Source organism: Accipiter gentilis, chromosome 22, assembly GCF_929443795.1.
Source record: "Accipiter gentilis chromosome 22, bAccGen1.1, whole genome shotgun sequence".
Lineage (NCBI taxonomy): Eukaryota > Metazoa > Chordata > Aves > Accipitriformes > Accipitridae > Astur > Astur gentilis.
In genome coordinates, this window is record NC_064901.1 from 483576 (window position 1) to 509029 (window position 25454).

The window sequence follows — 25454 nt, forward strand, 5'->3', positions numbered from 1 at the left end:
TTTAATGGTGTTGACAATTTATTTTTTTTTTGAGATCATCTCACAGAGTTCGTGAATCTAGGCCCTTGTTTCTGCTCACTGAAGCAGCCTTCATTTATAATCAAGAATATGGAATCAAACTGAGTTTGAATTGGGAGTATGTACATGGCATTTGCAATCATGCAATTTCGAGCTGTAGTAGCTGGCAGTTTGAAGGGCTCTACCATTACATTTTTCTGGATACTACTAACCGACACTATGAAAGATCGCACTGCTGTCTGCTCAGATGAATTCAGTTCCTCAAAGACTGTAATTCCATTTAAAACAGTATAGATAGTACAAAATGAGCTTTAAAATACCTACCTGAAAGCAAAGATTCAGCCAATATTCTCCATTCTCATGGTAAGCCTTCCAAATAGATGAGTGAAATGATCAATGGTAATCTTGGTAGCAGTCCTACAGAGCTCGTCTCTACAGTTGGCTGAGCACAGGTCTGATCCTGCTGTCAAAACCAGGCACTCGGGCCACACAAGTATTAACAAGCAAGCTGGTGCAGTGTATCTCCTACCCTGAGTCCTGATGTCTGCAGGAGATGTGGAGAGCCAGGCCCTGGTTCATTTGTTTGTGGTGTATGGATGAACTGAGCACAACCAAGCTTGAATTCGGTCTAGCCCCAACTAGCAGCAGGTATGGCAGAAGAATGCTTTAGTGCTTCACTGGAGCAAAAGGTTTTGGGTTGTTCCTTGTATCTTGAGCTTTGATTTCCTTAAGCACAGTGTGGAGAGTATGTGTCTATAAGCTACAGACAGGCTATGGCAACCAGAAGCTGTGTGGTTTATGTAGTTGTACTGCAGACATTGCAGAATTCAGACAACAGATGTCACTACAAGATGGACAGATGTTCTTAAAACATGTTGGGGGAGCTAGTGGTTAGCCTTCACTTCAGTAACTGAAGGGCAAGAAGTATCCTGAAGGCACAATCCACTCCCTTTGTCTAAGTGTAGATTTGAGGCAGCTCAACATAGCAAGTGCTAAAAGGAAAGTCATTCTAGCCCTGTAAGAGAGGGGTAAGTAGGGGTAACAGTAGTGGTGAGAAAGCAGTAGTTGCAGGGTGTTCAAAGTGATAAACGTGCTCAGATAAAACAGTACTGGAATCAGGTAAAGAATGAATAATTGGGAGAAAATTTAGTACAATGTTAAGTTTCAGCCATCAAAAAAAATACAAACATTATTAACCTGACTGGGTAGACTGGTCTTCAAAACAAATTCACACTAAACCATCTCCTAAGTAGATTTATTAAAAAGTGAGCGTGATAGTAAGGGAATTCTTGCAGCACACAGAGAAAAATGCCCTAATGTTTCCTACCTGTTAGCTTACGAGCAGCCACAAAATCAATGACATTTGCCTTTTACTGCTATAAAGACAATATGAAGAGGCTTCTTTTCCCACCTCATGCAACTAAACCAAGAACTGCAAACAAAAGACTAGCTTTTGTTTTAGGTCAAGATGGCAGAAGCAGAAGGAATCTGTTCCATTTTAGGTCCTGGTGGAAGTTTTAGAAATTTGTTATTAGAAAACAAGTTGAACCTTTTGACACATAGGCAGTTGGCATTTGAGAACTTCAACCTCTAGTATTTTTTTTTTCATCTCATTTTAATTATAAAAACTTTACATCCTTTTTTTAGTCATACAAGTACCCCCAAGTTTTATGCTTGGTCTCCTGCTTCCTTAAATTTTTTAGATGAGGGTATATTTCATATTTGCTGAGTTTATAGATACACATTTTCCTATTTAGATAAAGCATCCACATCTGCTTCCAGCATTATCATCAGAACAGTATCTTATGACCTGCACTGATAAGAGTGTGAGACAAGATGTTCAAATGAGTGACTTGTCTAAAAGACGACCACTCTGAAGGTACTTTGAGACATCTCAAAGGATAGGCTAAGGAAAAATTATATGGTGAATACGTTACCTTCTCACTCAATTCACTGTATGCACAACCACCTCATGACCAGATTGTGGCTGTGATACTTTGAGATGTTATAGCTCAGTTTGCTTGCATTCTTCTATGAGAATTTGGTTCTGCATTGTCACAGCAGGAAGGTAATTGTTGACTGGGTCTTGAGTGCTTGTAAGAATCTGACCTAGCCCTCGGCCGATTCTCTGCCCGTAAGAGCTGCTGCTGTTTTTGGCTGAGATTGTCTGACCTCTGTAGACTTGAGCCTGATGCTCACATATACCAAACCTGCTTAGCAGGATAAACACATCTCTTCGGAAAGCTTTGGTGAAAATAGCATAAAGAAAGGGGTTGGCACAAGAATTGAGTGGGTAGAAGAGTACCAGCAGAATCTTGGAATTGGTGACAGTTATCAGTGGTTTGTTCATAATGGCAGATAAAGCATGGAAGGAGATGGGAGCCATGCACACAAAGTCAGTGAAAATCAACACCGCCATTCGCTTGGCAATTTTGGTGTCTTTGTCCCCTGACTTGTACTGAGGATTTCGCACAGTTACATAGATTTTTATGTAGCAGGCACAAATGATGACAAAAGCAATAATGTTACATATTAAAACGAAGACAACGTAGGCTTCAGACACTGGTGTTTCAGTGTCCATAGGCAAGCAGATGCTGACTTTGCTATAGCTGCTGACGCCAACGAGTGGCAAAAGGGCAAGAAGAAAGCATGAGAACCACCCTCCCAGCATGATAATCAAAGCATGCCGGAGGCGAATCTTTCGATCTGGGCGCATGGCAAAAGTGATGGCATACCAGCGCTCCAGGGTGATCACAGTCAGTGTGTACACAGAAAGTTCACTAGCAAAGACTGTGAAAAAGCCAGCTGTGTTGCAACCAGGCCCAGTCTGCCACTCTATAGCATGGTTGTAGTACTCTGACCTGGTGTAGAGATCCACTGAAGCGATCAGGAGGAGGTATAGCCCCATGCAAAAATCAGCAAAGGCCAAGTTACACATCAGAAAGCGTGGTACAGTCAGTTTATAATGGCTGGTGAGAAGTATGAAAAGGACAAAAATGTTACCTAGGATCGCCAGCAGGTTCACAAACCACACCACAATCCTCAGAAATTGATATCCCATTATATCCTCACAGGGATTAAACTCATCAGGTTCTGGAGTGCATATTACGTCTTCATTGCCTCCGCAGATGGGATAGTCATAATGACTGTCAAAGGTCTGGACATCTTCCATTTGAGGGTTCTTGAGCTCGTGGCCAAACCCAAGATTCCCTTCTCCATGCTCTTCCAAAAAAATGTAATAATGGGAATTTTCGTGAAGATTTGTGAACTTGGTGTTTTTGTCATACGCAGTATCAGTGTGGTCTGTGTATTCTTCTGCATAATCTTTGTAAAAAGGACCTCCGAGAGCTTTGACTGATCTTCTCTTATGAAAGCTGTGACTGCTGCTCTGGTTACATGTCAGGTACTCCAGGATTCTGAAAGAATAGAGGAGGAAATTACTGCTGGCATTTACCGTCTGACTGGAGTGCAGTGAGTAAACAAAGGGAACACTTCAAAAGCAAATCACTGTGAATGAAAATGTAGCTATAAAAATGTGATCAGATATATTTCTGTTAACAGAACATACAATGAACAATAAGCTTGAGTGTTTCTGGGCTTTTTTTTAAACTATGTTTTTCCTTTCTCTGTTGCTATCACCTATCCCCAGTAATAATTTGGTTTTGTTCAGCATCCATAATCCCTCTTCCTACTTGGGATCTGCCTTCTTGGTAGATAACAAGACTTTAACCTACTATTTATAACTTCGTAGATAATACACACAGTATTACTTTCCTTTTAATTTTTGCTTACAAATCAATTTCTTCCAGAACTTCCATCATTTAAATTTCTGATCTATTTTCTGGAGGTTCTCTACAGCTAACTAGCAGTGTAGTGGTTGGGAATCCTGTACCTCATGGTGTGATGCACCTGTATTTGTAGTTGAAAATTGTTCATACTTTTTTGCTAGGAAAAAATTGCAATTTGGCATCAATTTTTTGAGAACTGTGATCCACTGTCACATAACCATTAGCATTTCTCATTTCCAGTAGTCTAGCATACAAGATGGCTTACAACTTGAGATTGCAGTCTGAGACATTTTCATCTCTACTAATAGACATGCAAATACTTGCTTCTTTCCATCATTAGATTGTGCTGGGTTCTTTCTGCACATTCTTCCTGTCCAAGTTTTGAATCTCTCCACTCTGTTTTATTTCTGTCCTTACTTTCCCAGTTTGTTCTAATTGTGAATGTTTTTGCTTTGCAAGTTTATTATTGAATAATTCATATACTTATCATAGCATATTTTTAATATACTATGTATTCCAACCACAAATACTGCAGTACTGAAGACTGGGGCTGTCTTCCTAAATCAGGGGCTGGCCTGGATAAGAATTCTCTAAACCTTATTGAACTTTGGAGAAATCTACAATGGATTTGCATTCTGCAGTAAAATTCTGCTGCTAATCACAGTAAGTCATCCTCCCACCCTTCCCCCCAGCAGGTGAGTCACTGTGTTGCATTAGGACATCTATAAATGTATTTTTTTCTTTACAAAAGCTATCTGTACCTCTTCTGATGGGAGGCTGGAAATCCTGCTGAAATGGAATTTGAAATAATCTGTCTACAAGGTTATTACAGAATCATTTATTCTGAGCTTTTCAGTTAGAGAACATATGAGACATGAGGCTATAACCCCTCCAAAACTTCTTTTTCTAGGCCTTGCGAAAGCACATTCTGTGTTATAGCACATTCCCTCTTTTTTTCCCCCTTTAATTCTAGGCTCAACAAAAGGAGGAGCTGTTGAAAAAGGTCCTACAAATTGTTATATTAAAAATTCTTTCTTCTCTCAGTTTAAAATTGTAATTTTTATTTCAAAGAATGTCCTCTATACCTAGAAAAATGGTCACAAAAGTGCCAATAGATGTAATTTTATATTAATACTAAAACATTGTCTTCACTTACATACTTTAAGATTGAATGTAAGTTAGTGAAACTCACCCGCTGGTTTTTTTCCAGCTCTTGAAAGCACAGCAGTGACTTGGATATGATAGGTCAGCTCGCATTAGCTGAAGAAATACCTTTACAGCTGGTAATTTCTTTAAAGTCCACGTATTTTTGGCCATTAGTTCTTTAAGGCTTTCCAGTCCTTTGGCTGGAAGGTTAGCAACAGCTGTTCTGGAGACATCTCTAGGTAAAGGAAGAAAAAACCAAACGTTAGAATATCCAGTGACTGGATCAGAATTTTTTCAGATTCTCACAGTAATTGAGGGGTTTCATAGAATTCTATAGCAAAAATCAAATCTAGAGCAGGTAGGGATTTCATATGACTTTGCTAGGTTCTGATACCATTAAAATTCAAGTAGGATATGAATTCCTCCTGTGATTTTCTCTGTGTTTTAAAGCTCTTGTCTTTAATGTCTCATAGTGCAGAATATAGGTGACAAAGAAATACCAGGACTTTTAAAATTACACCTTTCCAGCCAACCAGATACAAATGCATACACAAAAGCAATGTTTTAAAAATTCCTTAAAGAAATCACATCTTCCATTGGAAGAGCTATTTTCCTTTAGACCCCTTTAGACTCATTTTAACCTATTGGGATACTTCAATAGAAAGTAATTACTAAAACAACGTTCTTCAGAAACTGAAATTAAAATCTTCTATCTCAGTCAATCCTGAAACTCTCAGAAAATTTAGTATTATGTTTGCTGCTTTCTATTCTTCTGATACTGAGTCTACCTCAGCATATACATTGCATAGTTGACGGGGGAGGTGAATTTCCTTTAGAACTGCCAGGTGAATGTCATCTGGTCCTGTTAGTGTTTTCCACCCATTTTTTACTTTTTCCCAAAACCTCTTCTACTGACGCTTGCAGTCAAGATGTTTTCTCAGAATTATACACTGTAAAGAAGTAAACCTATAAAAAAAGTTCTAGTGTAGGAACATTGTGTAAGCACTTTCATCACGAACACCCTAATAATAAATAATTCAGCTTTTTTCTATGCATTGTTTCCCAAGGTGCTGTTCTTATCCCTCTAGAAGTCTTACTCACTGGCTGGTTTCTTGTACCTAAAAGAAAATTATTACTAATCTTATGCTTTAAACAAATTTCTTCTAAACACTTGGTTTTGCTCTGCCTTTTTTTTCCTTTTGATTTGCTTGTATTTTTTTTTTTTTTAAATTGAGTTAGAAATTGCTTCCCCTTTCTGCAGGAGGGCTTTTTTACTTCTAATAGCTTCTTTGCTATCATACATATTTAAATATGGCATAACTAGTTGATTTCAACCACATAAACTTTTTTGTTCTTCTGGCGTCCCTTTTGATAGGTAGTGTGTGTTTCTACCAAGCCCCTGAATTGGCTCTTAGAAGAGTCCGAATGCTGCCTGCTATCATTTTATCTTTTAAAGAATCACAGAATAGTTGAGCTTCCAGATCATCCAGTTTGACCTTCCTGCTCAAATGAGGGTCACCTGGAGCAGGTTGCTCAGAGCTGTGTCCTGTTGACTTCTCAGTATCTCCAGGATTGGAGACTCCACAGCCTATCTAGGCAATGTGTTCCAGCATTTGACCATACTCACAGTAGTTTTTTTCTTATGTTGAAATGGACTTTCCTGTATTTCGGTTTCTCCCTGTTGCCTCCCTCGCTGGACACCCACTGAGGAGACCCTGGCTCGTGTCTTCCCAGTTCCCCACTCCCCCTGCCCCTTTCAAGTATTATACACATTGGTAAGATTCCCTTGACTCTTTTCCAGACTAAACATTTCCAATTCTCTCAGCCTATCCTGCTATGACAGATGCTTCAGTCCCTTAATCAACTTAGTGGCCTGCTCCTTTTTGTTTTTCACTAATTTCCTCATTTTGTAGAGCTCTCCTTCTGAAGCAAAACATCTTGGTAAACTAGATCTTTGACTAGATCTTACCAAGACAAGGCTGGCCTTTCAGCAACCCCCATGGGTCTCCATCAAGTCCTCATGGTGGTGGCAGCTACCTGCAGGAAGGGAATGTGGTTAAATGCTGTGTGATGGGAGGTGCTAAGACTTTTTGGAAGGGAAATGATACCTCACAAACTCTTGGGAGTTCTTTGAAGATGTTCTAGCACAAGCATATGGAGAAAGATGATCCTATTTGTACAATGAATTGGGATTTCTGAAAATCCTTGACAAAATCAGGTATCAAGGGCTGTTGAGGTAACTGATCTGTTATGTGACAAGGGGAATGGCTCTCCTGGATTAATTGAAAAAATAAGAGAGTTAGGGGAAAGCATGGAAGCATATGATAAGTTTTCATGCTGGAGGAAGAATGGAGAATTAACTGGTATCTGAATATACACATCATTTCAGCAGAGGACCACAGAGGCGAGGCCAGCGCTGGTACTACTGAAATATTCATAAACAGTCTGGAAAGAGAATGATAGTAACTGCAACAAAACTTGTTTCTGACACAAAATAATACAAGGCAGTGAAAGCTAAAGCTGATTGTCTAAAGAAGCAGAAGGATCCTGCAATACTAAGTGACTGAGCATTAAAATCATTGACGTGATTCAATACTGATGAATGTAAAGTGCGTTTAGGAAAAAGCAATCTTAACTGTGCATGCATGACAATGGGGTTTAATTTGCCTAGCACTCGGGAAAGATTCTGGCGTCCTCTCTGCAAACGTCAGGTCAGTGCTATTTAGTAATGTTGAAGGGAAATAGAATGCTAAGAATTTTCAGGAAAGAAATAGAAAATAGAACAGAAAAACTGCACTTTGTAAATCTAATATGACTGCATCTATAAATACTATATGCAGTTTAAGCACAGAAAGCTACAGCAAGGATGATTAAAAGTATCAAATTGTTTATATATGAAGTAATAACCATTTCTCTTGGGAAAAGCTAGGATTGGAAGCAGTAGGAGACTATAGATGCCATGTGTATTGTAAAGAAGGTGATTGGGAGTGATTATTCACTCTTGCGAGACGAGTTTTGGGGCATCTAAGAATGCGAGATGAGAGACTTAAAAATGAGAAAAGGTATAATCTTTTCACAAAATTGCATCATTAAATTGTGAAAGTTAGTGCCATGGCTCATTGTGCAGGCCAAATAACAAGGTAACAAGAAGGACAATATCCCTTTTTGTTTCGGTTTTATTCACAGTTGTGCCATGATCCCATCAGAAATGACTGGGTCAGCCTGGGGAACAAGGGCTTGTGCCCTGAAAACAGCCGCCAAGAGGAGCCTCTGGGGCCCTGGGTGCACAGGAGAGGGAGCTGCAGCTTCTGGAGAGCTGCGAGCAGAAGGCAGCAGCCAGCCAGCCAGCCCAGGGCTCAGGTGGTGGAAACAATTTCCCAGGGAGCAGAGGGGAACATGCAAGACTGTGGCTACTCAAAGAGTGCTCTCAAGTGATGTTAAAAAGTCTGAGAGAAAGATCTGTTCAGTAAGAAGAAAGGGCTTGGAAGAATTAGTTACAAGACTACATCATTCCTGTTCTATCTTACTGAATCCTTTGAAGTGTTTTATGTATGTGTATATGAGTGTGTATTTAAGCAGTCAGGTATTGCAGTTTTTATTTTCAAAAACTCTGCTTGTTTTAAACTGGGGGGCTTGGGGAGAGGGTACAGGCACAGCTGCCTTGAAGCTCCAGTTTATTTAGGATTAATTGTGTTGCAGGGCTAACGTGGTGTGCCATATTAAGCACAATGGTTCAGAAGTGTGGAAGTTTCCAAAATCCCCCTAAACGGCTGGTATGGTGTCTGGCACCAAGAGGTCTTGTGACCTCTCTGTACCACTGCTATTGTGAATGGAAAAGCCTTCTGGGAGTGTGGTGATAATTTGTGTCCCAGTGGAAGATAACTTCTTAGTTACCGTACCTAGGCCCACACTTTGTTAGAGACAAAGTGCGTGTCAACTGGCCAGAGGGATTGACAGGGGGTTTTTTACTTTACAAATCCAGTCTTGATGATTCTCTATTCAGATTCACAAGCTACTTCAAGCAGCATAGCAGCTGTCTTCAAACTAGAAAACATAGGTTTGAAAAGGTTTTAAATTACAATTACTAATCTTCACAGCAATGTGAATCCAAGTAGTTGGAGTTTGCAGACTGTAGCATCTGTGTCTACGTTCATACAGAAGACACATTTTCCTAAATGATTTCTTTGTTCTGTGTCATTGTATGATCAGTCTTGATTTGGGGCTGCTCAGAAAAATGGGAACTGACTGCAGTTATGTCAGCTTCGTTAATAGTTAATAACATTGATAACTAAGATGTTTAAACACAGCAATGTTTATATTGCCCAGAAGAGTGTCTTGCTAATACTACTAAACTATGGCTACTACTCTTAAAGAAACACAAGAGAATGGGCAAGAGATCTGATAGACTTGTCAAGAGGATCTATCTCAAAATGAAGAGACTATAAAAGAGGTTAGGCAGGAAACTGATAAAATGAATGATAATGAGTCCTAAGGACTAGATGGTTTTCACGAAAAAGTTCTGAAGCAGCTCAAGGAGGTCGAATTGGTAAAAGAGGTCTGTAACTTCCAACTTAGCCCTGTGCAGGAAGGCAGCAAATGAGCCACCAACTAATACGATACACCTGGGGGAAGTCAGCATTTAAAGGGCTTTTGTAAAAATAAGTCCTGCCTTACAAACCTCTCTGACTGTTGTGATTAAGATCTGCTCAGAATCTCCTGGGAGTTCCACAAGGCCTTTGACAAACCCTTACAAAGGCTGATATGGAAACCAGGCAGCCACACTCCTTGTGGGAGATGTCAAATGTTCAGGATTATGGTAAAGTGCTAGCAAAATTAACTTCTAGCCTAGATCCAAACCAGACTCTTTCGCATTTAAGTAGCTGTGGTCTGGACTTGCTCGGGTACTGGAAGTGGTCGGTCTGCAGTAGGGCAGAGCTCTCCAGCATGGAGCATAACGGCAACCAAAGTGCACTCAACCGATTTTAACACTGTGGCTTGTTAGCCATTTTGTTTTTTCCTCACATGCTTTCTTATAAATCTCCTGTGACATTTCTAGGCTGTTGCTTACCTTACATGAAATTTGCATGTTAGATTGAATGTTGTACAGACATTGGCGAGCTTCAGATGAATGTGAGAATAAAACATAGCTTATGATTTAAGAGATGTTGTTTTCTGAACCAACTGTATATATGATACAAGTGTTAAACAGATATTTAGCTGCTCAGATTTAATTTTTTTTTAATGGGTTATTTTTTGGTCTGATTCTTCATTGTTTTTATGAAGTCAGAAGTTCAGAACTAGATATAAGGAATAATAGCTTTTGTCAATAATCATTTTTGCAGCTGGAAGCATGCAATTGTAGTATGAAATCAAGTAATAATGAGAATTTAAAAGACAGATAATTGAGAAAATGAGAGTGAATGCATCAGTACCATTGGGAATTTTTACCTAATCATATACAGATTTCTGAGTACTGCAATACTACAATAATTAAAAAAGCATAAAATATATAATAGATGGGCTTAAACTACAGATATTATTTCTACCTACTGAAAGATTCTTTAAATCTACAAATTTGCATTGTTTGATTAGCAGAATGCAGAGTGCCTCTGTTGCCTGAAGACTTGCTTGTGCCCAGTGACAGGAACAGAACAGAACCTCGTAAGGTAGGACCCATTACTAGATTGGGAAATGATGCTTTAAAGAGCACTTCTGCTTTCTAAAGATAATTACTCACATGTATCTTGTGCAACAGTTAGTAATGTTTTGAATTTGGACTGTATGTTTTTGCAAAAGCTAATTGAATAATGAGCCTGATTGTATTTTTGTTGTACTCTGTTGAACTTGTGCTGTAGGCAGCAGCTCTTGTTGGTGCATTTAGTATACCAGGTCCACGGAGTTGCTGAATGCTAGCCAAGATTTCATTTTTAGGTGAAGAGCAATGTACTGTCATTATACTGTTGGAACAGTTTTCTAAAGAAAGCAATTTATGTATACATCCACATATATCTGAATATACAGCAGTGACAAAGGAATCGGAATTTTGGGCATCTGTTCTCCTCTATTCAGTGATCACACTCCCCACTTCGTCTGCTACTGTAAACTGGAAATTTAAAAAAAAGAAAAAAGTACCTAATTTTTCAATACCTACTTAAATATACCATCTAACTAGGTGGTCTGAGAGCATGGCCAAACTCACACAGCATACATATAGCCAAGGCACAATTCTTTGTAGTTAAATCTTTCCCATTGGCTTTCTTTAAAGCCAAAATGGAAGAAAATTACCCTGTTAGGGTGGATCCAAGGTCAGTATTTCAGCCTTTAAGTTGCTCTTGCTGCTGAAATCCTGATCAGAAAAAAAAAGAGTAAATGGTAGATCTGTAGGGCAGATGTTCCATCAACTGTAAATTCTTATTTCACTTCAAGAGGGCATAAAGGGAACTCCAGAGATGATGAGTTCTGTTCTCTTTTTTGAGCTCCATAAATGTTCCTTTTTTATTTTTCCCCCTCCATACTGCTTCCACTGCAAGCAATGCCATTCATTATCCCAGAAAAAGGAATATTTATCTTCTGGTAATTGTTTTCCACAGAGTTAATTTTCAAGAGGAAACAGTATTGTAAGTAGAACTTTCTTTTTGAGGAAGATGCAATGTCCACAAAGTCCCATGCCAGCTAACAGCTGGATGCCTGAACCAAAAATGACTTGGCTTATTTTAATAAATAATTTGTTAAGTTGTTTATACTACCGAAGGGGCATATGGAAGGGCTGTATTGGTCAGACTTCTCAGGCTATTATGCAAGTTAACAAATCTCTGGTCTCTATAATTAGTTCATTAATATTTGTCTTGATGGTACAGTGCAGGTGTGTGTGTGTAATAAAGCACCAACTGGAAGCACGTTTCTGTTTCCTGTGGGAGATTTTAATGGTCATTGACATGACAAAACAATAAATAGTAGGGTTTCACTCAGTTTCATTCATTTTCATAATAAATTTCATTCAGCCTTCTTAAGGCAGTGCATATTTGGGAGTTTCAGAAACTATTTTGTTCCTGTTAATTCCTGAACGTCAACTAAGAGATCTGTTCAGGTGGAAGGATTCTGCTCTAAATTCTTGCTGGAAGACACCTCACTTTATAACAAACATTTCCTATGTCACACATGCAAAATAATTCCTGGTTATCCATAGGTAACAGAAGTCCCTAAAGCTGCTATTAAAATTAAATTAAAATTTAATAATGTGTTGAACCCTTCTGTACTGGTTTTGGCTGGGATAGAGTTAATTTTCTTAACAGTAGTTAGTATGGGGATATATTTTGGATTTGTGCTGAAAAGTGTTGATAGCACAGGGATGTTTTCATTACTGCTGAGCAGTGCTTACACAGAGCCAAGGCCTTTTCTGCTTCTCACCCCACCAGTGAGGAGGCTGGGGGTGCACAAGAAATTGGGAGGGGACACAGCCGGGACAGCTGACCCCAACTGACCCAAGGGATATCCCAGACCGTAATACATCATGCTGAGCAATAAAAACTGGGTGGAAGTTTGCTGGGGCTGCTGTTGCTCAGGGACTGAGCATCGGTAGGTTGGTGGGAGCAATTGTTTTTGTTGTATCACTTGTTTTTCTTGGGTTTGGTTGTTTTTTCCCTGTCTTTTTTTTAATTATAAAATTGTCTTTATCTCAACCCATCTTATCACTTCTACCCTTCCAGTTCTCTCCCCATCCCAGTGGGTGTGGGGGTGAGCAAGTGGCTATGTGGAGCTGAGCTGCAGTCTAGGGTTAAACCACAACACTTTCCTAGGATCTATAGCTTAGGACTAGCAAGTCAAAGGATCATGATGTGAAATACTCTTTTTTAATTGCTGTTGATTTACTGTTTCTTACATGCCATTTTATGCCTTCTGCCTTTGAGAAGCAATACCTCTCTCTCTAATGTCACTATAGTACCACATCTCGGTCCAATTATAAATACTACTAGGACTATTGTTAGCCATGGAGGTAAATCATTCTAATGGGAGATAGATAACTGGCTCTTTAGACTGCAGATTTGTATTGGGTTTGCATGGCAATGCTTTTGTAGCAGGGGGGGGCTACAGGTGTGGCTTCTGTGAGAAGCTGCTAGAAGCTTCCCCCATGTCTGGCAGAGCCCATGCCAGCCAGCTCCAGGATGCACCTGCCACTGGCCAAGGCCGGAGCCCATCAGCAATGGTGGTAGTGCCTCTGGGATAGCATACTTAAAAAGGGCAAAAAACCTCTGTGCAACTGCAGCTGGGGGGAGGAGTGAGAACATGTGAGAGAAACAGCCCTGCAGACCCCCAGGTCAGTGAAGAAGGAGGGGGAGGAGGTGCTCCAGGCACCGGAGCAGAGATTCCCCTGCAGCCCATGGTGAAGATCATGGTGAGGCAGGCTGTCCCCACTGCAGCCCAGGGAGGTCCACAGTGGAGCAGATATCCACCTGCAGCCCATGGAAGACCCCACACCGGAGCAGGGGGATGCCCAAAGGAGACTGTGACCCTGTGGGAAGCCTGTGCTGGAGCAGGCTCCTGGCAGGACCTGTGGACCCATGGAGAGAGGAGCCCACGCTGGAGCAGGTCTTTTGGTAGGACTTGTGACCCTGTGGGGGAACCACGCTGGAGCAGTCTGTGCCTGAAGGACTGGAGCCTGGGGAAGGGACCCATGCTGGAGCACTTTGTGAAGAACTTGCATTGGAGAACTTCATGGAAGACTGTCTCCCATGGGAGGGACCCCACGCTGGAGTAGGGGAAGAGTGTGAGGAGTCCTGCCCCTGGAGGAAGGAGCAGCAGAAACAATGTGTGACAAAATGACCACAACCCCCATTCCCTGTCCCTCTGTGCTGCTGTAGTGAGTAGGTAGAGAAAATTGGGAGTGGAGTTGAGCCTGGGAAGGAGGGAGGAGTGGGGGGAAGGTGTTTTGAGATTTGGTTTTATTTCTCATTACCCTACTCTGATTGGATTGGTAATAAATTAATTTTCCCCAAGTCAAGTCTGTTTTTCCCATGATGGTGATTGGTGAGTGATCTCTCCTGTCCTTATCTCAACCCATGAGCCTTTTGTTATATTTTTCTCTCCCCTGTCCAGCTAAGGAGGGGAAGTGATAGAGCAGCTTTGGTGGGCACCTGGCCTCCAGCCAGGATTAAGCCACCATAAAATGTAAAACATGTTCTAAGATCAAGGATATATATAGCTGGGCTAGCACATAGAAGATTAGAAAAATTTCAAGTAATTTGAGCAATCTAACTTGAAACACTGTGAAAACACAGAGTGAGAAGGAAGTTCTTTACAGCTATATATGCATGTCCTAGGACTCTCTAGTCCCTAAACCAAGAGGTTTCACGTAGCTCACACACATCAAAGCTAGCCCTTGCAGAGTGAGCTTGCCTGGCAACATTATTATAGCATATGATTACCTCACTGCCCTTCACAGCATGTCATTACTTGTTCACCTGTCTAGCATAAGAACAACCCTGGTGCTTTAAATACCCATAGTAACTCCAGGAGTCAAAATCTGTGCTGCTGCAAGCTCTCACCTCCCTTAGACTTCAGATCTCAAGTGCTTTATCTTCTGCCATCTCTAGGAAGGAGCTTTTCAACCCATTGTGCCACCTGTAACCTCAGAGGGAAGATGTGCAGTGAGCTGTACGAGACCCCAAACATAGCAGGAGAGCGCACCTTGCTTTGAGACTGTGTATTTATTGTGACAAAGTAGTATCATAATGGAAATATGGTGTCCAGGTAAAGCTGTGTCAACTGAAAGGTGTCTTTCTGGCCAGGAACAAAATGAGAAAGGGCTTCTCTGGTGCCATGTGCAATATTAAGAAAAAGTCTCCTTAGCCAAATACTAATGAAAAAGGCTTACTCAGCACCAACACAGTCTCTATCACAGTTCTCCAACAATGAGCATCTTAGTTCAGGGGTGGGTGGCCTAAGCCCTCCTGAAAGCAGAATCAGTGGAAATGAAGGCGATCCAACTAGCAGGAAGACGAGCAATAGCCTCCACAAAGGCTCCCCGAGCAGGTGGTTTAACAGCCCCTTTGTGAGCTTTTTCATGTTTCCCTCCTGATCTGTTGCCTTCTGCTTCCAGAACACCCTCTTTTGCTCTGCTGAGATGGCCAGTTCTCCTCCTGATGGTGGACGGACCATGGACTTGACCATGCTTTTCTTATCCAGAATGTGCAACTTTTAAGACCTGGTCAGCAAACACTACCTTCTCCCTGCTGTCTCAGGATCTGGCCACTCATGGCACAACTGAGGTTTATCCCTCAGATGATTCAGAGATAAGAAGAAGAAAAAAATAGGCACATTAGTCCTTGACAGTATCTCAAGGGACACAGGGGTGTGTGTTAACTGCCCTATTCTTATACATACCTGCATCCCAAGGACTTTGCAACTTCAAATGAAGAGGCCTGGACTAGTTTCCTCCCTTTGCAGACCCTCTGGAGAGAAGCACTGGGTGGGATGGCCCACCAATTGGCAGGCAGACTTGAGGTGAGAAGATTGTGACATAACGTTATCCCTGCTGACCTATGTAGCACTGCAGCAGCTTTTTGCAGAGGGAAGGGAAGTGAAAGCAGTGAGTGAAGGGGAGGAAGAGCTAGCCTGCATGTCCTTGTGAGGATGACTGCATTGGTGCTTCCCAACTCCATCTTTCTGAGCTGCTGCAAAACAGGGTAGCTGGTGGTACATCAGGCAACACTAGGAAAGTGAGGATGACTTTAGGAAACAGACAAAATGTCACCCCAGTGTGACAGAAGTGGTTTGGCACGATTTTCTGTTGGAATGACTGACCATTATGGACTGCCCCTCCAATATCCAATTATTTAAGGTACCCGCTTCAGAAGTATGACTCCATGAATGGTCTGTGCTTCACTCTCCCCTCCAACCGGTAAAAGGAAAACCTGATACTCCCCAGAACTGGTCTCGGACCCTGTTCCCAAGGACTCTGCTAATAACTCCAGTGCACCCTGTGGTAGAGAGTGATGTGGAGGAATGATGTGTCCCTGAAAGGTGGGCCCTCAGCCAGATCTTCCTCTTCACCCCACAAGACAAAGTAATTTAGATGACTGAAGCAGAAAACAGGTTACCATTCACAAACAGACCTTGCAATACATCTGACTTGAGGTGCAGGGGACAGAGAGAACCAGAGATTTGATGATGACCTTGCCATCAAAGGTCTCTTGCAGCTTTGTACAGCAAGGACATGACTCTTCTTAGCATAAAGTGGTTATGACCAATACAACTTCTACTGTAGGTTGCTATGTCACTGGCAGCCAGCCTGATTTTCTGGAGTTGGAAAGATTCTCGGAGAAAAATAATGTCTTCTGCACCTTTTTGTTACTATAGCTAGCTACTAGGATTCCTTCTGTGAACAATACACCATTATTCTGATACAAATATGTTGTTTTCCTGAAGAGCAGAAAGTAAACCTGACTCTTACATGGAGTGAGCACTGCTGGCACCATCTGGTTTTGCAGTGGAGGAGGGAATCCCACTTTCAGCACTTCAGTTCTCCTCGTGATCACTCCTGTGCACTATGTTACATGCTAAATTATTTGAGTCAGGGAATATAATTCCTCTTCAAGTTCTTAAAGTTTTTTGTTTCATTCTCTATTGTGATTCCTAATTTGAGTGAAGTGTTCTTGGGAGGACTACACAATCAGACTGGAAGACAAATTACATGAGAAAGAAGAAAAGACAGCACCAGAAGTAACCTTATACTGTCTAAAATTATTTTTTCATCTCTGTTTCAATTTCCTTTACATGTGTGCTACTATAGTCCTTAGTTTGTATTACAGTTGTACTATAGTTGTACAGTCATAAGACAGATTGTAGTACAGAATCTTTCAGAAGAAAAATTGGTAGGAACAGTATTTCTAATATAAGATGCAAGTATTTCTTAAACCAGTTCCCTAAAGCACGGCTTTTGTTGCTGATAACTCTTTTTGTAAACATGCCATTCCCATCCCTGCTGCAATGCTGCTAATAATGGTTGGAAAGAAAGTGCAACCTAAAATAATGTTATTTTTAAAGCTTTCTCTACTTCATTTTCTCCTACTCACAGAAGAGTTGGCCCACTGTGCACTCCCAGAAATGCATCATCATTGATAACTTCCAGGTATTTGTTCTTGTGCAGATAGCTGCAGAAACAAACAAAACACAGTGATTTGGAAATAGTTATCCACAGGTTAAAGAAGATCTTTTAGTTTACTTGCCTAAGCAGATCTACAAAAGTAATAAGGGCCATCCTATCCCAATAACATATTGAAGCATAATCAGTTACTTTCAAGTAACAAAATACAGTTTTGCCATTTTGAAAATAAATTAAATTCCTCAACAAATAATAATTTATTTTGCATATTTATTTATTTATTAATCTATCTTTGCTCCATATTCTTTTTGTCTCTCTGTCATAGACATAGAGACACATGCACACACACTGTATCCTCAGGTAAATATCTGAGGATGAGGTGAAATATATTGTTTTGCTTTCATCAGAATGAGGTATGGGGAATTATATGATACTTACAGGAACACATCATGAACAAGCATGAAAATAATTCCCTGGTTGTTTTGACTTTGATAATAGAAGTTTTAAGTGCTTTAAAATCTCCATAGCCAAGTGGAGGCTCCCATATACAGGTCAACAGTTAAGAATGAAGTTTTGTTATAAGAAGAGCAAAAGAGGGAGAAGTAGGATAAATCTGAAGGAAAAAAAGAAAATAAAACTTATGTAAAAAAAATAAATTCTAAAGTCTTGGGAAAACCGTGAACAATTTTCTGAGTAGCCAACACTGTCCTGAAATATGGAATGCTGCGAATTTTTCCTATCATTACATGATTGATGTAATCAAGGACCAAAATTAATTCCCATCACTCTGGAAACTGACATATAAGAAAGTGTGGATTCCAGAAGTGGGGCATTTACAGAGTTGGTTTAAAGGTGCATGATTAAAAACGGGCAATGCAAGACTGCTGAACACTCAAAATATTAACATAACCTAAGTGGAATAATCAATTCAGTTCTGTGTTTCTAGATTTAAAATTGACTGATCTAGAATGAATCTTGATAATTTTTTTTAAAATCCGGATTCCTGTTTACCATGGTCGGAAACTGTCATTTGAGAAACTTATAAATGCAGGTAATTCAGTCAAGTTCCAAATTGCTTTAGAGAGGCCTTTCTGTCCAAGACTTTTGTTCTCAATGGCCTAATGGAATTTATGGGTTTTGTGGCAAGACTTGGGAGAAATAATTGGCTTCAGTAGTTAGAAATAATTGGCTTCAATAGTTCCATAATTACAGGTGTATGAAGAGAAAGCATAAATTAAAAAACATGCAGGAGCAGGAGCAGAACAGGCATCCTGCTTTTCTGCCAGAGTCACAGTGGACTTACAGTCCTAAGCACATTTTATGATGTTTTGTGAAGAACAGATATACACAGAACATGATGAAATGGAAAACCAAGAGTTATTTTTATGCATACAGTGCCAGCTTGTGTGTATTAGTTGGGTATATTTGACATACATAGAGTTTAAAAATGTGGTTTTGGAACAATTGTCCAGCTAAAAACTACTTCACAAAACACAACAGGCATGTTAATTTCCTTGACCAGGTGGTTCCTCCTGGTTAGCCTGGAGAGGGGAGGACTGCAGTTATAAGAGCTGGATCTCCTAAACACACAGACAGGAATATGCTGAATTAGCTGAGCAATGAAAAGAGACTGAAGATTAGGTTGTGATATATACATACTTACATATATACATGTGTATATATGTACACTTGAATACTACTGTGATAATTCTTTCCCTAAGCCAGCAATTAAACCCTAGGTGGTGTTTTTACTTAAGTTCAATCAACTTCTGTCACAATGTTTACAAGAGAAGCAGCTTGCAGGCATCAAACCTAGTCATGCTTTTTAACTTAATTTAGATGGAAGTTGAATTCTTGTCATGAGACTAAGAATCATTTACCAAATATAGTAGTCCCTGGAGGAGGATAGAGGAGCATCTAGCTCTCTTGGCTGAGGGGCACTATATAAGCAAGGAGACAAAAGAGTCCAAGCATTTTGTTGACATATGATGAGAAAAACTCTGAGAGAGGTTTGAACCAAGGCAGCAAAGGGGACAGTACAGCTGCAAGACTGCACTTCAGGACAGAAATGCTATGCAACCCATTAACGAGCACAACACAGAAAATTGCCAAGGAAAGTTGTCAAGGGGAATGTATGTTCCCCTTGCTGAAATAATGGCAAAATGGTCAATGCTATAAAGGCCCTGAAGGACCATGGTGCCTAGGCAGAAGAGACTTGTAGCACCTGTGACTATCCCAGTTATAAATTTTATCAATTTTCTGTACAGTGGAAAAGGTAAAGTCTAATGGCCTCAGTAGCAAATCACAGATTAAAGCATGAGGCTGCAGTCTATGAGCAACAACGTGGTCCACAGACTGCAATATTATAGGTAACTCAGGTCCAGCAGAAGCAGGAAGAGAAACTCATAGTGACATGACAACAGTGGGTGACCCAGGCCCAACAACTACAAACGTCAGGATTGCTTGACATTTCACCAACAAGGGTACAGGAATGGTGGAGGCCTTGTAGTGCAAGAATGAAGAAAAAATGACTGCAGATGATGACCGTAAAGCATTGCTCAAGAGGAGACGATGCAGTCCTCAGTCCAACTAAAGGACAGAAACTTTGCAGACAGCCTTATGGAGGTCATGTTTCACAGGGTAGATAAAACCAGAGAAATGCCCAATGATAAGATCAGCAGCAAAAGAGAGAAATAGGAGAAAAACCAACAATATTGCCCAAGTGAAGCCAGGTGACATCGCTCAGAATTTAGAGGAATTTCCTAAAATTTCAGAGTGCAGTTGGCAGAGAAATGATAAGATGCCCAGACCAGACTTATTAAAGAAATTAGAGGAAATGAAAGGAGAAAGAATTTGATACTACTGATGTAAGCAGTGATACCTCAAGCAGAGAGGGATGTTTGGTACTGTAACTGCTATAAACATTTTAAAGCTAGCTTGATGTAGCTAGGAAGGCAAAAAATACAATAGAAATCTTGTCATAACAGATTTCAGAGGGTGTCCATGAAGTTGTTGGGAGCTGTGCCCATTGTGCCAGTTAGCGGCAAAGATACAAAGGTCAAACCTTTCCTAATTGTAAGTTCTGTAACAAAAACACCATTTGAGATGGTGGCTGTGGAGATAATTGAATTGACTCAGAAAAGTGCAGAAGGCCGCTATTTTATCTTTGTGCCAGAAGAGTCTTTCAAATTCAGAGAGATGAACTGGGGTTTAGCTGTAAAAATAGTGAAGTCAGAGCAATTGTTTCTTGGTATGGAAAAATCAAGTAAAGATTCTAATCCTGTCCTGGTTGAAGTCATTGGCAAATTTTCCATAACATTCACTAGGTATAAGCTTATATTGATCACCATGGTGAGAAATGAGAAGTAAATGCACTTCGGCTGGGTTACACAACACAAAGTCTTAGGGAACCAAGCCAGAGGAACGCTTCTGGCATGTCATTCATTGGACATTACCCATGCCTAAAGCCTTGTTTTTTACAGAGGAAAATAGCTTCATCTTCCCAGCTATTGTTGTTTGAAATAAGCTTTCATTCTTTAGAAATATATGGCATTCTAGTATCACCTGACGTGTTTTCTGAGAAATGACTTTAATATTCTGTAAACAACAACCTAGTCCCTTTTTTTGCAAGCTTTTGCTTCAATTTGCAAATTTCCTCATGATTTTGTCTGCAAATCTAATACAAAAATTATTAAAACCAGAGCAAGAGCTAAGAATCAATCCAAGATTTCAATCAACATCTAGGTTGTAGTTTTGAAGGACACAAAAACCTTCCTGACCTAATAAAACCTGCCTGCTTTAGTAACTAGACATTATACAACCAGATAATTGCTTGTCAAATTTTGAAATATTTTCCCCTGATATTTGAACACCATAGTGAGTGATAAATCTGAAATATAATAGTTTACATACACAATAAAAATCTTCAAACTTACAAATAGAAACAGCTAGCTAGAGACTTTCGGGAAGTTCATAACCATGTGTTACCAAGGAAGGGCTGCAGTGTTAGCTGCCAGTTTTCACATACATGAGTCAGGCCCATCAGAATGTACAATATCCTGATGCTAATTGATTTCAGTTGTTTAAGCCCTCTTATTTTGACAGGTATCTCTGGTAAATGGAAATAATAAGACTTTGGTAAATATTAATTTGACAAAGAAAGTTTGCGTATAGCCAGTATAGCTCCTAAGAGTGCCTTTAATCCTGTTGTTACTGATAGCTAAATGGTATAGAATGTAATTTAAATACACTGCAGAAAAGAAAAACCACAACAGTGGTACCCACATGTGTCTAAATGAATGTTGGAAATCTTGGAAATCACAAGGGTAAAATGGAATATGTCTCCTCAGTGGGACACCAGACTAATAATCATTTTGGAAAGTTGGTGGAAGGCAATCACATAGACATGAATACCACAGTGCCAAGTATGCAGGAAAGCTGGAGTAGTAAATGCTGAATCTGAAGTAGGATATGCTGATGGTTTCATAGTGCTGTAAGTATGAAGGCGGCTTTTCATTTTTTTCTTTTTTTTTCTTCTTTTAATCAAATCAGATCAGTAAGCTAACTATGCCAGTGACTAACACAGAGTCTCTATGGACTCAAGATCCAGGGGTAAGTGGGAAAAATACTGCATTAAGTCTCAGCCTTACCAGAAAACAACATGACTGCAGTGTGCTGAGTAGGATCTTCCGGGGACATGAAACAGCAATAGGGCATTTCAACTGCTATGTAAAACAGGACAATGTCATGTCAGGGCATGACAGAGATACTCAGACATTACCAATGCATGCTTCATAAAGCAACAGGTTAGAGAGTCCACATGAGGAAAAGCAACTTGCGATTTCAACTTAAGTAAGTGGCACACATGCTCTGTTTGAAAATGTTACAGTCTAAAGTCTGTTTTATAAGAGCAACCACCAGGTACAATATTCAGCAACTCTGTAGGACCAAAAAAGCCGAAGAGTACACCACCGCTATAGCATACAAAAAGGAGAAATATATATATGTATATGAGAAAACTTCCTTAAAAATAAACAAAAGTATGACAGTCAAATATTGAGGGCATTCTGGGAGCTCTTTAGGGACACCATTTTGGAGATACAGAGCAAACGTGAGAAGCATGAGATGGCAAAAGAAAAACAAAATCCTGATTATTCAAAATCTTCAACTGAGATGAAAAACACTGAAAAGTCTGAAGATACTGTTACAAGATATTTTACTTTTACCAAAAGTGTATTTTCTACTGGGGGTGAAGGATATGAATGAAAAAATGTTGACCAGCTAGTTCAACTAACTAACATATAGTTCCACATACCTTTCTTTTTTCAGTGTTAAAGGATTTCTTTTCTCTTACTCCATAGTCCAAGCTCATTCATACCATCCCCCATATTGTAGGTGGACACACCTTTCTCGGTGGTTTTTCTTAAACTGGATTATTTCACTGATAAGGTTTTACTGCAGTCCCACAACCAATTTTATCAGCACAGGGAGTGATAGAATAAGAATGAACAGCCAGATGAGGGAAAAAGGGAGGTTTAGCAAAATTTTCTTCCAAAGGATCACTTAGTTAAAAACCAAGTAAAGTTACCGAAGTTCCTAGTTGGAATACCTCACTGGTTTATGGAATTGTGCATTACTTGATAGTATCTGCTTGCCTTCTTTCAGCTTCTGATTTTAAAATAAGGCAGCAGAGCTTAACAAACACGGAGAAAAATAATATGTTGCCACACATTTAAGTATCACCACTATAGTATTAAATGGGCTCTGGACATGTAATGGTAATCTATCTGTGCATCCTGTTGGACTATGAAATACAGGTTAAAGAAAGGGAGAACAGGCAAAAGAGAGACATTGGTAAATGAGCAGTATTAAGGATTCATCATATGTTTTTTCTACACCATTGTTTATCTTGACTCTGAGCTAAGCCAAGCATTGTAAGTGAACCCAAAGTAAGTATATTCCCTTGGAGTTTATTTTTGTAATTAGATTTTGAGATTGCACACTTTCCATTTCAGTAATTTAGACAGCTCTGTAAAAGCTCATCACAAATATATTTGCCATTCACTGGAAATGTGTTTTAAAAGATCTTCTTTCCTCACCACTTTACTTACAGAAATAAACACTGGTGCAGGAGCACCACTTTGCAAAAGTCTGCAGGAATGATGCAGTTCATGGACCTTAATGATATGTTAGAACGAGGGATTCAAGTTTCAGGTGAATGCTGTTCAATAAAAGTGTCATTCAGCCCTTCATTCCTGGTTCTTTACTTCCCTGCCTTTGTAAAACATATACAGCAATACTGTGGTTTGCTGTAAAACACAGATCCTTGTTGGATGCGAAGATTTATTAGGTAGTCCTATTATTCAGTATGATAATGGAAACCATTTATGCATGGTTCCACACCTATATCTGCATTGATTGTTTTGATGTCTTTGAATTATATAGGTCTTTTAATACTGCAAGAGTGGTAGAAAGGCATACTGCATGGTAGAAGGTAGCCTCCGAGATTCCCAAAATGTCTTCTGATTTATGGATGGAACATGGAGTCTTTGAATTATTTGTCAAAAATTAATTATTGTTTTCAATTGTTTTCCTTTTTTACTTGTTTTCCTCCTTGAGGTCATCAGTCAAAACCCATTAACATGTCTTTCCCCTCACTCTTTCCCTCTTACTTTCTTTTTGCTCCTAGTTTCATCAAGTCCAAAGGACCTTGGATCAGATCCTGAGGAAACAGGTACTTTCTTTGCTATACAGTGGTAGATAAACAGGAGTTCAAATTAGAAATGTCAGAATACAGAAAATGAAATATTTGCCTTTTGCATTAACTTAATGCTGCTGCTAGAAGCAATAAATCTCCAAGCTTGCACTTAGCAAAATTATACCTTATCTTGGCATAGGGTAACCAAACTACTTCAGAAAATTAGTTTAGAAATTTCAGTGTAGTTTATCAAACAGATAAAGGCTTTATCATTGATGTTCAGCTCATTTGCCTTGTAAATCTGGAGCAGTGCTTTGCTCCAAGTAAATGTCATACGATTTAATTAGGAGAAAACTGTTTGTTGTAATAAACAATTTTTACTGCTGGTAGATAAAGCCCTGAAAGTAAGCCTGGTTTTAGTTCTCTTGTGTTTTTGGTTTTTTTTAAATTTGCTTAACTAGTGCATCATAGCCAGGCCCTGGAAAGATTTGCTTGGAATCATAACGTATCTCAGGTTAGAAGGGACCCATAAGGATCATCGGGTCCAACTTCCTGCTCCTTTAGTTTTACCTAAATCATATGACTGAGACCATCATCCAGATGCTCCTTGAACCCTGACAGGCTTGGTGCCATGACCACTTGCCTGGGGAGCCTGTTCCAGTGACCGACCACCCTCTCAGTGAAGAACCTTTTTCTAATGTCCAGTCTGAACTTCCCCTGATACAACTTCATTCCATTTCCTTGTTCCCTGTCGCTGGTCACCAGAGAGAGGAGATCAGCACCTCTCCCTCTACTGAGGAAGTTGTAGTCTGCCATGAGGTCACCCCTCAGCCTTCTCTTCTCCAAACTGAACAAACCAAGTGACCTCAGCTGCTCTTCGTAAGGCATTGAGGCCTTTCACCATCTTGGTCGCTCTCCTCTGGACACACTCTAACAGTTTGATGTCCTTCTTATACTGACGCCCCCAAAACTGCCCACAGTACTTGAGGTGGGGCTGCACCAGTGCAGTGCAGGGTGGGACAATCACCTCCCTCGACCTCCGAGGTATGCTGTGCTGGATGCACCCCAGGACATGGTTGGCCCTTTTGGCTGCCAGGGCACACTGTTGACTCATATTCAACTTGACATCAGCCCGAACACCCAGATCTCTTTCCGCAGGTCTGCTCTCCAGCCTCTTGTCCCCCAGTTCATATGTATAAGCAGGATTACCCCACCCCAGGTGGAGAATCTGGCACTTGATCTTGTTAAATTTCATACGGTTGGTGATTGCCCAGCTCTCAAGTCTATCCAGATCTCTCTGTAAGGCCCTCTACCCTCAACACCTTAAAGAATACTAAAATACCCTTAAAGAATACTAATTCTTTTCTGAACTTTTTCTGAAAGTAAGCAAGCAGTATCTGCAGAACCTAGTATGTGTTTCCTGCTTCTCTACTTTCACCCACTCCAATAAAGCAGATGTTTAGGACTCCAGATCTTCTAAAACTACATTTTCACTCGATTCTTTAATAATAAGGAAAAATTCCAAAGAGGCCAGAAGCAATAGCACTTGCATGCTATCAGAGAAGCAAAAAGAAAAATTCCTACAAAATCATCTCCAACCTGTGTTTCATCAAAATGTAAGAAATGGAAGAGCCAACACAGTTCATATATTGGCTAAGGCTTAGAAAGGTTTTAAGTATTGCATATACAGCTTAGAGGGATTCAG

The 25454-nt window shown here is 40.1% G+C and overlaps 1 protein-coding gene across 3 annotated transcripts in view; it reads right to left on the reverse strand.

The window, feature by feature from the left end:
* Positions 1 to 2023: 2023 nt before the first annotated feature.
* Positions 2024 to 25454, reverse strand: part of TSHR (thyroid stimulating hormone receptor) — a 75579-nt gene continuing 52148 nt past the window's right edge. For all 3 annotated transcript variants that reach the window (XM_049825811.1, XM_049825810.1, XM_049825808.1), the window contains 3 exons: positions 17024 to 17101; positions 4999 to 5187; positions 2024 to 3434 (listed from right to left, as the gene is read on the reverse strand). In XM_049825811.1, coding sequence (XP_049681768.1) covers positions 2024 to 3434; positions 4999 to 5187; positions 17024 to 17101 — 1678 coding nt within the window. The remainder of the gene's footprint in view (positions 3435 to 4998; positions 5188 to 17023; positions 17102 to 25454) is intronic.